The sequence below is a fragment of the Excalfactoria chinensis genome, chromosome 31 (assembly GCF_039878825.1).
Source record: "Excalfactoria chinensis isolate bCotChi1 chromosome 31, bCotChi1.hap2, whole genome shotgun sequence".
Lineage (NCBI taxonomy): Eukaryota > Metazoa > Chordata > Aves > Galliformes > Phasianidae > Excalfactoria > Excalfactoria chinensis.
In genome coordinates, this window is record NC_092855.1 from 854,861 (window position 1) to 870,567 (window position 15,707).

At 59.4% G+C, this 15,707-nt stretch overlaps 2 protein-coding genes and 1 long non-coding RNA gene across 8 annotated transcripts in view; 2 read left to right on the forward strand and 1 right to left on the reverse strand.

Annotated features, from left to right (window-relative positions):
• LOC140263575 (uncharacterized) overlaps positions 1 to 8,103 on the reverse strand; it is a 9,653-nt gene extending 1,550 nt beyond the window's left edge. The window contains exons 1-4 of the long non-coding RNA XR_011905923.1: positions 7,982 to 8,103; positions 5,502 to 5,648; positions 2,529 to 2,615; positions 334 to 560 (exon numbers count right to left, since the gene is read on the reverse strand). This is a non-coding gene — a long non-coding RNA (uncharacterized lncRNA). The remainder of the gene's footprint in view (positions 1 to 333; positions 561 to 2,528; positions 2,616 to 5,501; positions 5,649 to 7,981) is intronic.
• MTMR11 (myotubularin related protein 11) lies at positions 1,136 to 8,002 on the forward strand. 6 transcript variants are annotated; one of them, XM_072358502.1, is made up of 15 exons: positions 1,150 to 1,263; positions 1,350 to 1,462; positions 2,293 to 2,365; positions 2,480 to 2,622; positions 3,656 to 3,882; positions 3,960 to 4,047; positions 4,149 to 4,237; positions 4,338 to 4,459; positions 4,559 to 4,622; positions 4,876 to 4,946; positions 5,222 to 5,394; positions 5,509 to 5,679; positions 6,169 to 6,363; positions 6,588 to 6,848; positions 7,270 to 8,002. In XM_072358502.1, the coding sequence occupies exons 1-15, from the start codon at positions 1,197 to 1,199 to the stop codon at positions 7,936 to 7,938; spliced, it is 2,526 nt and encodes an 841-aa protein (XP_072214603.1). In that variant the 5' UTR covers positions 1,150 to 1,196; the 3' UTR covers positions 7,939 to 8,002. The 6 variants fall into 6 exon arrangements, with proteins under 6 accessions (XP_072214604.1, XP_072214605.1, XP_072214603.1 ...); XM_072358507.1 differs by having other exon boundaries at positions 7,307 to 8,002; XM_072358503.1 differs by lacking the exon at positions 1,350 to 1,462 and having other exon boundaries at positions 1,136 to 1,263; positions 2,484 to 2,622.
• A 96-nt stretch (positions 8,104 to 8,199) lies between the features above and the next one.
• SF3B4 (splicing factor 3b subunit 4) lies at positions 8,200 to 12,637 on the forward strand. The gene is made up of 6 exons (XM_072358516.1): positions 8,200 to 8,329; positions 8,614 to 8,742; positions 9,128 to 9,670; positions 10,100 to 10,294; positions 11,252 to 11,422; positions 12,152 to 12,637. The coding sequence occupies exons 1-6, from the start codon at positions 8,296 to 8,298 to the stop codon at positions 12,334 to 12,336; spliced, it is 1,257 nt and encodes a 418-aa protein (XP_072214617.1). The 5' UTR covers positions 8,200 to 8,295; the 3' UTR covers positions 12,337 to 12,637.
• Positions 12,638 to 15,707: the final 3,070 nt, after the last annotated feature.

Genomic DNA, 15,707 nt, shown 5'->3' on the forward strand with positions numbered 1-15,707 from the left:
CCCGCCTCCTTCCTGCGCCGCGGGGCTGAACCCCCCCCCCAGCTCTGAGCTTATGGGGTTTTATTCCCGTTCATTGGAGCTGATTTCCCTCTGCTGGGCACCGAACGGTTCTTCCCATAGAGAATTCGGGGCTGTTTCTCATTCACCTTTTAATATGGGATTCTCATTCCCCATGATGGTTGCTCAGAGCACAACCTCAACCCGGCCCCATAACACACAGCAGGAGGAGAAAAGGGGGGCAGCTGCAGCCCTACAAGCAATGGGGGGGCGAACCTGCTCCGTGTTGGGGTCAGACCCCCCCCCCCAAACCCAATAACCCCCATAGAACCCAACCTGGGAGCTGCTTGGAGCTGCTGGACCACGTTGTATCCTGGGCTGACCCTCCGCTTTGGCTGCTGGCCCTGGCTCAGCCCGCAGGAAATAACTCTGTTCTGTGCAGCGTCGCAGCCACGGCCCCAACAGGGCCCCATATGTGCCCTGTTCCTACAGGTGCAACATCGGGGTCCGCGTGAGATGAGCAGCTGCGGCCTCTGAGGTTCATGGTGGGGGTCTTCGAAAGGCTGTGGGGGATAAAAGGGGGGAGGGGGGGTGTTAGATATGTGGGGTGCAGCAGCATCCGTCCCTTATGGGATGTAGGAGCTGTGTCCCCCCTGTGCAGCACCGTATGGGGGTCAGGGAGATGCATGTGATGCTCCACACCAACCTATTGGGGCGCTGGGAGCAGCACATATCCCTTATGGGATTCAGACAGCACCATAACAGCCTATTTGGGTGCCAGCTGTGGGACCCCCCCCCCCAACTAACCAGCACCATACAACCTTATGGGGTGGGGGTAATCCACCCCCCCCCCCCCCCAACCCCATATAGAACTCACAGAGCTTTGCAACCCCCCCCCCAGCACCTTATAACGTTTTAGGGTGGGGGAAACTGCACCCCCTCCCCCCCCCCCCCCAATAGAACTTCAGCCCCTCCCCCCCCACATAACCCTTATGGCACACAGGGAGTTACAGCCCCCCCCCCCAACACCACGCAGCCCTGCGGGACTCAACAACCTGCAGCACCGCATCCAGCGCCCTTTATGGGGGGGGGGGGGGAATTGAACCCACACCGGGTTTAACAGCCGCCCCTCGCCCCGCCCCGCCCCCCCCCCCTCCCGGGCAGTGCCGTGCGGGCCGCGGGGGGGTCCGGGCGGGGCTATGCGGGCAAAGTCCTCCGCCATGAGCGCGGAGCCCGGCGGCCTTTCGGTCCTCCCCGTGCTGCCAGGTAGGGGGTGGGGGGAGCTGCGTTATGGGGGGGGCACCGACCCGGCCGTGTTGGGGGGTCCCGTGCCATCCCGTCCCGTCCCATAGGGGAGGTGGTTCTGGAGGCGGCCCGGGGAGTTCGGTACCGCGGGGCGGGCGGTTCCGTGCGGGGCACTTTGATCTGCACCAACGTCCGGGTGCTGTTCGTGCCCGGAGCTCAGGTGGGGACATCGCGGACCCCCCCCCAAACACCCCTCATACCCCCCCCACTCCTCCCCGCTCCCACCCCGGCCCCATCCCCGCTGTCCTCACCCCATCCCGGACCCATCCATGCTCCATCCCGGTCCCGTCTGCATCGCTGTCCATCCCATCCTGGTCCCGTCCTGGTCCCATCCTGCTCCCATCCCAGCTGCATCCCGACCCCAGGCTGCCCACCCCCTGACCCCAAGCGGCTGCACCTGACCCTTTCCCACCTGCATCCCATTCCTGTCCCCATCCCCTTGTGTCCTAATGCAACCCCAACCCCATTCATGCTCTCTATCCCGCTGCAGCCCGGCTGCCTCCTGGACCCCAATCATCTTCACACACCCTGACCCAGCTCCCATCCCACCCCCATCCATCCCCCATCCCAGCTGACCCCAAGCTGTCTGCATCCCTAACCCCATCCCAGCTGCATCCACCCCTACCTGGATGTGTCTACCCTGATCCTATCCTGGTCCTACACCTGCAGCATCCCAGCCCAGCTGCATTTGAGACTGGCCATAACTGCACCCTGACCCCAATGTGATCCCATTGACGGCACCCCGACCCCAATGGGATCCCATTGACGGCACCCTGACCCCAGTGTGATCCCATTGAGTGCACCCCGACCCCAATATGATCCCATCCCTTCTTACACCCCCTTCCTGCCCCCACAACCCACTCCTCAGATCTGACTCCCATTGCCCCATTGCCCCTTTCACCCTGGGATATGGGATGGGGTTGTGGCTGCCCCACTGCCCCCTGGGGGGGTTCCAGACCACCTCCCATCATCCCCCCCCCCCCTTTGCAGCCCCCCAGCTTCAGCCCCTTCCTGCAGAGCGACTACAGCGTGGCGCTGCGCTGCATCCGCACACTGGTAGCAGGTAGGGGACGGGGTTGGGGTTGGGGGGTTTCATGACCCAGGAGGTGTTTGTGGGGGGGGGGTTTAATGGCCACAACCCTCCCCCCACCCCTCCCATCACCCTGCTCTTCCTCAGGCAGCAGCTTCAGCAAACCCACGGTGCTGACGGCCGCCTCCAGCCTCACCTTCATCCCCGAGGAGCTGGCTTTGTTCTGCAGGGATTTCCGTCTGCTGAGCTTCCACTTCCCGGAGAACGGGTTGGGGCTGCAGGGCTGCAGGGTGAGAGCTGGGTGGGTGGGTGGAGGGATGGAGTTTGGGGTGGGGGCTCATTGATGGTGTCAGCCCCGAGCTCTGTGCTGCAGGTGGCCAAAGCCATGGCATAAAGTGTGGGATGGGGATGGGGATTGGGATGTGGGATGGGGATTGGGATGTGGGATGGGGATTGGGATGTGGGATGGGGATGGGGATGGGGATGTGGGATGGGGATTGGGATGTGGGATGGGGATGGGGATGTGGGATGGGGATGGGGATGTGGGATGGGGATTGGGATGTGGGATGGGGATTGGGATGTGGGATGGGGATGGGGATGGGGATGTGGGATGGGATGTGGGATGGGGATTGGGATGTGGGATGGGGATTGGGATGTGGGATGGGGATGGGATGCTGCTTGGTTAGGATTGGGATGGGGATGGGATTGATCTTAGGATGGAGATGGGATGGATTTTAGGATTGGGATGGGGATGAGATGGAATTGGGATGCAGTTTAGGATTGGGATGGGGCTGGAATGCAGCTTGGTTAGGATTGGGATGGGGATGGGATGGGGCTGGGATGCCACTTGGTTAGGACTGGGATGGGATTGGGATGCAGCTGTGTGGGGGCTGGAATAGGGGCGATGATGCTGTCAGCTTGGGGTCAAGATGTAGACAGGTTGGGGTCGGGATGGGATGGGAATAGGATGGGACTGGGACAGGACTGGGTTGGGATCAGGGTAAGAGTGAATGGGGACGGGGATGCAGATGGGATGAGGCTGATGGGACTGGGATGGGGCTGATGGGATTGGGATGGGGCTGATGGGACTGGGATGAGGCTGGATGGGACTGGGATGGGGCTGATGGGATTGGGATGAGGTTGGGGTGCCCTGGGATGGGGCTGGATGGGACTGGGACGCACTGAGATGGGACTGGATGAGGACAGGGATGCAACCATAATAAGAAGCCACATGGGTGCCACAATGGGACTGGATGAGGTTGAGGATGGGGTTGGGGGGGCACACATGGGGTCGCAGTACCCAGCCCTCACTCCTTGCCACAGGTGGCCAACGCCATTGCTCAAGCACGGGAGACGGCCACGTGGCCGGGGGATAAGGGGAGCCACGTGGATGCCACGATGGGAGATGAGGATGAGGAGGATGAGGAGGAAGGCTCCCCCCATACGCTGCTCTTTGAGAGCCTCCAGGATTGGGAACGGGAGCTGCAGCGCCTGGGGGCAGCGGGCTGGAGGGTGAGCGCCGTCAATGAGCGCTTCGATATGGCCCCCAGGTGGGTATGGTTTATAGGGGAGGGGGGGGTGGGATGTGCCCCCCCCATGTGGGACCCCCACCCACTCCTGCCTGCAGCCTTCCCCGCTACCTGTGGGTGCCCAACGCGCTGCTGGACCACGACCTCAAAAGGACGTTTGCCCACTTCCAGGAGCGCCGCGTGGCTGTGAGTGATGGGATGTGGGGTGAGGAAGGGGGGGGGGGGGGGTGATGAGGTTGGGGGGGGCTAAAGGGGGTGACGTGGGGGGGGGTCCCATCTGCACACAGCGGCTGTGCTGGCACCACCCAAATGGCAGCGACCTGCTGAGAGCCGCCAGCTTCCACGCAGCCTCGGAGCCGGGCAGTGAGGACATCAGGTAAACCCCATCATGGGGGGGGAGCTTGGGTAAGGAGAGGGGGGGGGTCACTGTGTTTGGCCCCACGCAGGGTGTTGTTATGGCCCCCTCCCCACTTTAGGTGCCTGGAGGTGCTGCTGGGTGCTGGATGCAGGCCTTGTGTGCTGGCTGACACCGCTGAGCTGCCCACCCCCCCCGACATCCAGCTGGCACATCTGAGGCTGCGGGCACTGTGCCTGCCTGGTGAGAGGGGGGGGGGGTCACAGGAATTGGGGGGGGGGCAGGGAGGGGGGCAGGGTCTGTTCTCACTGTCTCATTTCCCCCCGGCTCCATCCAAACCAGGAGCAGCAGCTGATGAGAAGTGGTTGTCAGCGCTGGAAGGGACACGGTGGCTGGAGCACGTCCGGTGAGGTTTGGGGTGGGGGGGGGGTAACCCTAAAACCCCCCCACTATGGGGGCTCCCAAACCAATCTCAATGTATCGGGGCACTGCTTTGGTTGGGGGACACCCAAATCAAACCCAATCTCAGCATTCTAAAGTGCTGCATTGGATGGGGGAGCATCTTGATGGCAATGGAGCCCCCCCCCCCCAAAAGGAGGCAGTGGGGTCGTTTTGGGGAGTGCTGACCCCCCCCCCCCCTTTCCCCTCCTGACCCCCAGAGCCTGCCTAAGGAAAGCTGTGGAGGTGGCATCGCTGCTGGCAGGGAGACGATGCTCTGTTGTCCTGCAGGGTAAGGGTGGGGGGCATCGGGGGGGGGGAGGGACAGTGGGATAAGAGGAACAATGGGGTGAGGGGAGAGCAGGGTGGGGGATGTTAGTGGGAGGGGGAGTTGGAGTGGGAAGGAAATTGGGGTGGGGGACACCGGGGTGGGGAGACAGCAAGGTGGGAGGCGCTGTGGTGGGGGGGACACCAGGGTAGGGGGTTCTGGGATAGAAAGGCATTGGGGTGGGGGGTCACAATGGAGCCCCCTCATCCTCTCTGCTTGCCCCCCCCCTTCTATCCCAGAGCCATCAGACCGGGATCTGGGCTGCTTACTGGCCTCACTGGTGCAGCTGCTGTTGGACCCCCACGCACGCAGCCTGCATGGCTTCCAGAGCTTGGTGCAGCGTGAGTGGGTGGCAGCGGGGCACCCCTTCCCACAGCGCCTCGGGCTGCACCGGGACAGCCCCCGTGAGGAGGTGACGACCCTAAATCCCCCCCCCATATCACCCCCCAATGGGTACCATCCCCATATCACCTCCCTGGGGGTGACACCCATGTTAAACCCCCCCCCCTCCCTACATACCTTGCAGTCTCCCGTCTTCCTGCTGTTCCTGGATTGCACCTGGCAGCTCTTGCAGCAGTTCCCTGCAGCGTTTGGCTTCACCGAGGCGTATCTGCTGGCCCTGCATGACGGCACCTTCCTGCCCTACTGCAGCACCTTCCTCTTCAGCTGCCAAAGGCAACGGGGCCGTGGTGGGGTGGTGAGCCTCAGTTTCTCCCCCCCAGTGCCTCAGTTTCCCCCCCAAGTGCCTCAGTTTCCTCCTGCCTGTGTCTCAGCTTCCCCTTATGTGCCTCAATTTCCCCCCTTGCCCATCTCAGTTTCCCCTTCTGCCCCATTTCCCCCCTCTGGGGTAGGAATTGGAGAAGGAAGGGGAGGAAAATGGGGTAGGAGAGGGGAAGCTGAGGTGGGGAGGAAACTGAGTCACATATGGGGCCTCAGTTTCCCCCTCTCCTGCTCCATTTCTCCCTCTTCTGCTGCAGTTTCCCCATCCCTGTGCCTTAACGTCCCCATACATACCTCAGTTTCCCCTTCTCCTGCCTCAGTTTCCCCTCTCCTTCTCCATTTCCCCCCCCCTCACCCCATTCCTCCCCACCTCCTGCCCCACTTTCCCCATCCCCACACACGCCTCAATCTCCCCATGCCCTACACAGCCCCACTTTGGGGCTGACTCCCCCTTGTCCCCACACAGCAGCAGCCTCGCACCCAGACCTACACCCCCGTGAGTGGCCGCTGGGACCCCCCCCAGGGCAGCTCTGTGTGTCGTTTGCCCCCCATCTGGGCCTGGGGGCTGCGCTACAGCCGGCAGCAGCGGGCACGATTCCAGAACCCAGCATGGGACCCCGGCCCTGTGGGGACCCCCGATGCTGTGGACCCCCAGAACACGGTGAGTGGGGCTGGGGGGGCCGCCTTTAAGCACCCCTTTCTTTATCCCAATGGCTGTTTTCTCCCCATTTCCCCTTCCTTCCCCCTTTAATCCCATTTGCTGCTTTCCCTCCCCATTGCCCCCTAACCTCCGCTTTTCCCCTATTCCCCCATTTCCCTTTGCACCCCAACTGCTGTGTTCCCCCCCCCCCAACAGCCCCTAACCCATTTAATCCTATTTCCCAGCCTCCCAGTGCCTGGTTAGGGTCGAGCAATGGGGCTGTGCTGGCTCTGTCCAAGGGCTCGCTGACCCCACAGCCCTTCCCATGGCGGAGCGGCCGTCCCCCCCCTCGCCTGCTTCGTTGGGCCCCCTCCCTGGAGACCCTCATTGATCGGGGGGGTGACCCCATCCCTGCCCCCCCCCGGGGGCTGCTGCTGCCCTGTGCTGCAGGACCTTCTGTGCGGCTCTGGAGACGGTGCTACCTGCGGGGGCTGCCCGAGGCTCAGGTAATAGGGCTGGGGGACCCTCGACCCCTTGTGTCCATCCTAATCCCATATATATCCATCCCAACCCCACATATCCATCCAACCCCACTTGTGACCAACCCAGCCTCACATTCATCCATCCAGACCCCATATGTGTCCATCCCGACCCCATATGTGCCTATCCAACCCCACATTCATCCCTCCCAACCCCACGTGCCCATCTGACCCCCATGAGTGTCCCTCCCAACCCCATTTGTGCCCATCCAACCCCACATTTGTCCATCCAACCCCATGTGTGACCATCCCAACCCCACATTCATCCATCCATTCCCACCCCGTATGTCTCCATCCAACCCCTTGTGTCCATCTCACCCCCACATGCCTCCATCCCAACCCCATATGTGCCCATCCAACCCTACATACCTCCATCCCGACCCTGCAGGGCCCCACCATGACCCCATATACCCCCCCACACACAGCATGGCCGCCTGGCCCCATGCCCGGCCCTACTAGCAGAGGAGCTGGCACTGCTGCAGGACAAGCTCCATGCATGGCAGCAGGATGGGGCCCACACCGAGCCCACCAGCAGCCCCCTGGCACCCTCACGGTGAGGGTCCTGGGGGGCCCTGGGGGTGGGAGCCCCCCTGAGGGGCTACACTGCAGGGATGGCCTCATCCCTTGGGGTCTGGGGGATGTGGAGGGATGTGCCCCCCCCCATAAGCAATGCTTCCCCATATGGCTCCTCTGCTGCCTTTTGCTCCATGCTGGGACCCGTAGCTCTTTGGGGCCTGTTTTTTTTTGGGAAGGGGAACCACCATTTTTTGGGGCCTTGGGGCTTTATGAGGCTCTTTCTTATTGCCTGCGTTTTTCTGGGCAGCCTGGAGCCTTTGTGGGATCGCAGCTTTTTGGGGCCTGTGGCCCTTTAATGCTTGGGACTTTTGGGGGGGACCCCAGCTCTTTGGGCCCTGTGGCTTTATGGGTCCCACAGCTCTATGGGGCCGCATCTCTGGAGGCCCCACAGCAGCTCTGGGGTCCCTCCCTGCCACGGCTCAGGGCAGATCAGCGCTGTGGGGCCTGTGGGGTTCAGAGCCCGGCCCCACAGTGTGGCTAAATGAAGGGAGGCTGGGCCTTGTGTCAGTGCTGTTTGTATTTACCTATTAAAGCACAGCGTTCTGCAGGCAACGGCGTGTGGCTGCCACTGGAGGGGGGCCCGACAGCTGGGGGATGTCGCGGTTGGGCGAGGCGTGGGGGGGGGAATATCGCGACAGAAGGGGAGGGGTGAGGAGTAGGCCGCTCCGTCTCTAAGCCAACATGGCGGCCGCCCTCAGGCGCCAACGCCACTTCCGGTTGGCGGCCGCGGTGACGTCACGGCGTGAGGCTGAGGCGCGTTACGTCGCGTTGCGTCGCTTTACGTCGCGTTGCGTCGCGTTACGTCGCGTCGGCGGCGCGTGGGAGGGAGCGGGCCAAGATGGCGGCGGGGCCCATCTCGGAGAGGAACCAGGGTGAGCAGTGAGAGGCTGCCCGAGGAGAGAGGAGGGGGGGCTGCAACGGGAGGGCGAGTCGGTGGGGGGGACGTTTGGGGTGCTGAGGGCGAGCGGGTGGTTGTCTGTGTGGAGTTGTGTGGGTCACCGGCAGGTGGAAGGGCCGTGCGGCCTTCCCGGTTTAGGCCGTGGTTCCGGTGATGTGTAGGCCCGTTTAAAGGGCCACGCACCCTCCTGTATCTTCATTATCGAGCTCTCAAGGCTTTGGGGGCTTCCAGTTCAGTCTGTTTTCTGCTCCGTTCCAGATGCCACCGTGTACGTGGGGGGGTTGGATGAGAAGGTCAGCGAGCCGCTGCTGTGGGAGCTCTTCCTGCAAGCGGGACCCGTGGTCAACACCCACATGCCCAAGGATCGAGTCACAGGGCAGCACCAGGGTGAGTGGTGGGCGCCCCTAAAAAGCACGGGATGGGATGGAAGGATGTATTAAAAGCATGGGATGGAATGATGTATTAAAAGCATGGGATGGAAGGATGTATTAAAAGCATGGGATGGAATGATGTATTAAAAGCATGGGATGGAATGATGTATTAAAAGCATGGGATGGAATGATGTGGGATGGAATGATGTATATGGGGCATGTGGGGCTGTGTGGACAGCGAGGGGTTGTTGTGGGATGGGAGGTGAGGGTGGGAGGTTTGCAGGGCCTTCATCGTGGGATAGCATTGGGCTCAGTGTGGGAGTGATGGGGGTTGGTGCCTGCAGGCTGCAGTGTAAGGTTTGTGCCCTGACCTAAAGCTTTGATGTGGGGTCACGTTGCAGGCTATGGGTTCGTGGAGTTCCTGAGCGAGGAGGACGCGGATTACGCCATTAAGATCATGAATATGATCAAACTGTACGGGAAGCCGATCCGAGTGAACAAAGCTTCGGCTCACAACAAGAACCTGGACGTGGGGGCCAACATCTTCATAGGCAACCTGGACCCTGAAATCGACGAGAAGTTGTTGTATGACACCTTCAGCGCCTTCGGGGTCATCTTACAGACACCCAAGATCATGCGGGACCCGGATACGGGCAATTCAAAGGGTTACGCCTTCATCAACTTCGCCAGCTTTGACGCTTCTGATGCTGCCATCGAGGCCATGAATGGACAGTACCTTTGCAACAGGCCCATCACTGTCTCTTATGCCTTCAAGAAGGATTCCAAAGGCGAACGGCACGGCTCAGCTGCCGAGAGGCTCCTGGCAGCCCAGAATCCACTCTCTCAGGCAGATCGGCCCCACCAGCTGTTTGCTGATGCTCCCCCTCCTCCGTCTGTCCCCACCCCTGTGGTCACAGCTCTGGGACCTGGCGTCACCCCTCCAGGTGGGTATGGCCATATCAGGTTGAAAACAGTGCTCAGCGTGTGTCTGTCATTGCTTTGGGGTCTGTGGAAGCAGCCTCACCTTGCATCAGCTGTTTGCTGTTCCTGGAGCTGGGCAGAGCTGGAAGGCTGTGTTCCATGTGTGGGTGCTCAGTGCAGCAGCAGTGCACCACATGGATGTGCTTGCTGGCAGCACAAAGCCCTGCATGATTGCAAGGCCGTGATCCTGAGGAGTTCTTCTCATCCTGCAGCAGCTCAGCCTGTGCTTTCCCAGTATGGAGTGGATGGATCCCAGAGCTTCAGTCTGTTGGCTTTTCCCATTTGCTGTGGCTTGTTGTGTTTTCACCTCCTTCCCATTTGTCTGGGACTCTTTGTGCTTGTTTTTCATCCTTCTGCTCTGAAACAAATCCTCACTGCTTCTCTCTTTTCAGGTCTCCCACCTCCAGGATCATTCCCTCCACCGGTTCCACCTCCTGGAGCAATGCCTCCTGGTATGCCTCCTGCTATGCCACCCCCACCAATGCCACCTGGAGCCGGTGCCCCCGGCCCCCCTACTGGGGCTGCACCCGCCGGAGGGCACCCACCTCACCCACACGCCTTCCCACCGGGCGGCATGCACCACCCAGGTAGGTGTCTGAGCTCAGGAGGTGCAGAACCTCTAATGCTGTTGAATGGCCTTGGGTAAATCACCCCCTTCTTCTGGTTTCTCCCACGAGGTTTCCCTTCTGTACAACAAGGAGAGAATTACTGCTGTTGTCTGGAAGGCACTGAGTGTGTTACAGCCCTGGTGGAGCAGGCAGACAGGGCAGGGGGGTACCCCGGTTAGCTGCTGAGACGCTGGTGTTGCTCAGTGCTAAAGAGTCTGAATGCCCTGGGCTGCATTTGTTTATGTGCTGGCTGGATCTTTCCATAAGATCTTGCTCTCTGCAGCCTGGTGGCTGTTCTCCTCCCCAGGAAAAAAAACAGGGGAGAGAGTCTGCGTAGGAGCAAGTATGTCACGTCAGCTGTGCTGCTCTTGGGTTTCTCTTCTGCCTGTTCTAAGCTGTGCCAGAAATAGCTTGGAGCGGGCTTTATAAAAGGCATTTTGGTGGTGTAGGAAATAGTTTCCTCACGAGAGGCATCAAAACAAGCATCGCCTCTGTGGTACAGGAAGGCACAGGCCATTGCAGCACGGGCTTTTCAGGTTCCCGGTGCTGTTCTGGCTTGAAGGATGTCGATGAGACTCCAAACCATCCTCATTTTCCTCTGGTGTAAAACTAATAGGTGAAGTGTGAACAGCACAGCCTGCAGCTCTGCTAGGCGGGAGCTAATTCAAGGCACAAGAACAAAATGTTTCTTTGATTCCCTTCCATTTTTAGCCCTGTAGTACTGGGGGAATGAGCAGCATATACGGTCCTGACTCTGTGGTTTTCAAGGCAAAAAATAAAAGCCGTTTTGCATCGGCTTTAAAAAGGGGAAAAAGTTCTGATTTCAGTGTTTCTGTTGCCAGGCCCATTTTCTATACCTGATGTTCCAACCACGCAGCCTCACGGGCTGCAGCAGAGAGATCCTGCCCTCACTGTGAGCTCCCTTTGTCCCCACAGGAATGCCTCCCATGCAGGTACATCACGGCCCACCCGGGATGGGCCAGCACCACCCAGGACCTCCAGGCTCTGCAGGCCAGCCCCCTCCCCGGCCCCCACCCGGCATGCCTCACCCCGGCCCCCCACCCATGGGTATGCCGCCGAGAGGACCCCATTTTGGGTCACCTATGGGTAAGTAGGTGTCTGCAAAAGGCAACACATGTGGCTTTGTGTTGGTCAGACCCTTGGTCAAGTTCAGTGCTTGCCTCAGCCTTGTGCCCTCCATCACCCCTTCCTTAATGGGGGTGGGAAGGGTGGTCTCCTCGCAGTGATGTATCTCAGAGCAGGACCTGGCGGCTCTGTGCTGCTTGGTGGGGTTTCCCAGGGCTTTTCTTGTGTCTGTGGGGATGCAGGGCTTTGCCTGCAGGGTGTGCACTGTGCTGTCTGATGGCTTTGCCCATTTCCTGAGGGGAGATGTCAATTGGGCTTTGCCAAAAGGGGGGGATTCCTGAGACCTGTGTGTCCATCAGTCGTACTGGGGGTTATAGGAGGGGAGCGAGGGGCAGCGTTGGCCTCGTTGTCCCCTTGGAGCTTGGCACTGAGAGGCTGGGCTGCTGTCACCACTCAGAGGGGCTGTGGATGAGATCAAACCCATCATCAGATTGTGGGCCCGGAATGATGCCACTGAGAGCTGAGTTGTGGGGTCACCCCTGTGATGGGGGGACACAGTGCCATGGGGTGAAGGTGAACTGAGTGGGGCAGCCCTACATGTACAGCCCTCAGAGGGCCCAGGCTGATGCTTGGAGCTTCCATCAGCCCTTTTAGTCTGCAGGTGAGTTCCCCAACCCGTGGGCATGGGGTGGGTGTGGGGAGGGCTGCCTATTCCCACAGTGGGTGCTAACAGCTCTGCTCTCCCCACAGGTCACCCCGGCCCCATGCCTCACCACGGGATGCGCGGCCCTCCTCCACTGATGCCTCCCCATGGATACAACGGCCCCCCTCGCCCCCCACCATACGGCTATCAGAGAGTCCCCCTCCCCCCCAGGCCAGCTCAGAGACCCCCGGGGGTGCCCCCACGTGGTCCCCTGAGGGGCCCCTTACCCTAAAGGCTATTGGGGCCACACTGTGCTGCCAGGAGTCCTTCCTTAGGCTGCCATTCACCTTTGGGCCTGAGTTACCAAAGGGAAAAGGCATAGTTGGGTCCATCCCTTTCCCAGCTCCCCCCACCCTTCATTTTTTAATGCTCCTTTCTTTTTGTAGCCTTCATTTTGTCATTTCCTTTTTTTCCTCCCCCTCCTCCCTTGGAAGATTTTTCACGGCAGCTTGAATAGGTATTTTTTTCTTTTTTAATTACCCCACGTAAAGCAACGATTGCCCCTTGACAAATAAAACATGTTAAGAATAGGAGGATTTCCCTCCCAGGTGGAGGTGAGGCTCTGCCTGTTGCTTCTGCTCTGGCCTGGCCTGCAGCTGTAGGGATGCTGATGCTGAGGCTGATGCTGATGCTGAGGCTGAAGCTGAGGCTGAGGCTGATGCTGATGAGCTGCTGCATTTGGGGGTCTTGCACCCCGACTCTGGTGGCCGATGGGCTCCTTGTGGGCTGATGGAGCTGCAGTGAAGATGGCAGACAACGGAGCCTTCAGGTCTGTTGCATCCTTAGATGCTGTCATCCCAAAGAGCCCAGCCAATGGCCAGGCCATTTGGAGGAGAATTTAGGAGCAAAAGCTGCTCTCTTAAGTCTCTTTGCCTCGTGAGATCTCATTCTGACGTTGCTCCCTGACTGGGGGAAGCCCTTCAAGCTGTGGATCTGGGAATAATATCCATTGGGAGGGAATGGGAGTTAAGGTTGGGGGGGTGGGAAGAGGCAGAGCTGCTCTCTGTGTGTTTCCTGGGGCTGAGGAGCCAGAGCTGCCCCTCGTAATGGATGCGGTGCCTTCACACCAGGCTGACAAGTGGGGAAGCGTAAAAGCTGAGTCAGTGGATGGCAAATGTGGCACCTTCTGCTGCAGTGGGGGAAGAGAGGAGGCCGGGAAGGCACGAGAGCCTGCAGTGGGAGACAAGGAGGGGTTGGCTTTCTGTGTATGAGGCTTCAAAGCCAAATGGTTCAGATGCAATGAAAGCGTTTTTGGGCTCCTGGAGTAGCTGTGGTTCTATGGAGGAGCCAGGGGATGCGGATGGGGTTTGCTGTGCTTTATACGAGCAGGCTTTGTTGGAGGGAAGAGGCTTGGGGAAATGGCCTCACCCCTCTGTTGCTTTCTATGGAGGAGAAAGGATTTTGTTCTCAGCCCCGGTTTGACTCTTGGCTGCTTTATTTTTATTTCAACTTCCTAAAGGCTAAAATTGACCTTTAGCTTCAATCCCTGCTCACCCCCTTTTTGGGCCAGAGAGAAAGAACGGTGCCTCGCTTCGCTTTAGTCATCACGGGCTGCTCTGAGAAGTGCCTGGGAGGGATGGAGGAACCCAAAGCCTGGCTGGGGAAATAGCAAAGTCCATCTACAAGCTGCGTTTTCCCCCTCTGCTGATGTTGCCTTTGGCACGTGAGTAAGCACTGGAGGCTCTGTGAGGCGAACCAGGAGGGCTGTGCACTCGTAGAAGTAACATCTAGGTTGACATCTATGTGTTGTTCTCGCTCTGCTCCTGGCACAGATGTGCTCAAATGCAGCTCGTCCAGCTCAGGACCGGTGGTAGGAGGAGATCTGGGGCTCTCTGTGCTCTGAAGGTTGTTTGCATTGCCTGGAGTGGTATCCAGCCTGGAGCTGTTCCACTGCTCTGATAGTAAAACAGGAGGAGGGCAGCACCCACATCCTCGACCAGCGAGGCTCTGCAATGCATGATGTGATGGAGGGAAATCACTGCACTGTCGTGCTCCCATTCCTCCACCTTTGCTAAGCCAGAGCGGCTTCACTGCTTCAAGGAGCTGAGCTTCAAGCAGGAGGAGAAAACAGCTCAGGTTTAAACCAGCAGCCAACAGTTGGTTTTTGCTCCGCTCTCTTGCCTGTTGTTGCTACATCCAGATGAGCAGCAATGCCCCTTTAAGGCACAAAGAAGAGCTGGAATGCCCTGCTGAAGGTGCTGGGTGCAGGGCAAGGCTTTTGGATGCTGCAGAGAAAGCAGCTCTGAAGTGAATGGATCTCAGTGCTGTGGGTTTGAATTTGCTGCAGGTTGGGAGCCCAGCTGGAAGCCACGCTGCTCTCAGGAGCATCAAATGGATGCATGGAGTGTGGGGAAGGTCTTGGTGTTGGGCTGGAGAGCTGATGGCAAACAAGAACTGGATGGCAAACAAGAACTGGATGGCAAACAAGAACTGGATGGCAAACAAGAACTGGATGGCAAACAAGAACTGGATGGCAAACAAGAACTGGATGGCAAACAAGAACTGGATGGACGGAGCCAAACAGCCCCAAGAGAAACAAACCCACAGCAGCTCCAGCAATGGAAAGAAGCATTCCTGGAGTGGAAACGATGGCACCGGGGAGAGGCAAAGTGCCACCCGTCCTTTGGATCTCAATCCATGCAATGCCTCCATCCAATCCATGCAACACCTCCGTGCTGCAGCTGGGTCACCTTGTGAGGGGATTCTCCTCTCCAAAGCATTACTGGCTTCTGCTTCTTCTCCTCCTATTTGGTGCCATTTGCAGCTCAGCCTCGGGTTTAATTTCACAGCCACCTCATTCTGTGCTGCTGAAGCTGATGTGATGCGTGTGTGTGTGTGCAGGGACTTCTATTTTAATGCTGTTCCTGGCAATAAGAACCAATAAGGATGCTTTCTCCCTCCAGGATAGAGAACAGCCGTGATCCAGGATGGATGGGACCAGAGCCCCCTGTCTGCATGGTGGGGATTTGATGGATCCCGGCTGTGATGAGTGCAATGTGGATCCCTGCAGCTCACCTCGGCCGTGTTTCAGCCCTTTGGGTTGGGTTAACAGCTGCGTAGCTCAGCCACAATGCAGCGTCTGGGGCTTCTTTCCAATGGGAGTTCAATTCCTTTCCCAGCTCAGTCCTTCCCCTGTGGTGGCAGCCCCAGTTCTGTCCCTCCAACCCCTGTGGTCTGAGAGTCTCTGCTGCCCCATTGCCAGTCTGGGGACTCTCTCCAACCCTCGCCGTGCCCGTGGCTGGCTCCAGCCTCGCATATACCCACATCATTCCTCATCCTCTGCTTGAAGGTCTGGGTCCTGCAGGGCTCTGCTGATGGCTCTGGGGTTGAGATCCCGGCTCTGGGGTTGAGATCCCGGCTCTTGAATGGGGGGAAAGCATTGCTCTGTGTGGCCCCCACCGCCCCCAAAGCCATGGGGGCCGTATCCTGATGGAGGGGCCGAGCCTCAGACCAGTCGAGGCGGAGAAAATGTGATCTGAAGCGATCGAAATTCACCCCTGAGGAAGGATGTGACTCAGATCTGCCTGGCTGTGCTTCCATCTGCCCGCGGCCGTGGTGGGAGCAGCGTGGGGAGAAGCTGCCAGAGCTGTTCGGAACGCCCGT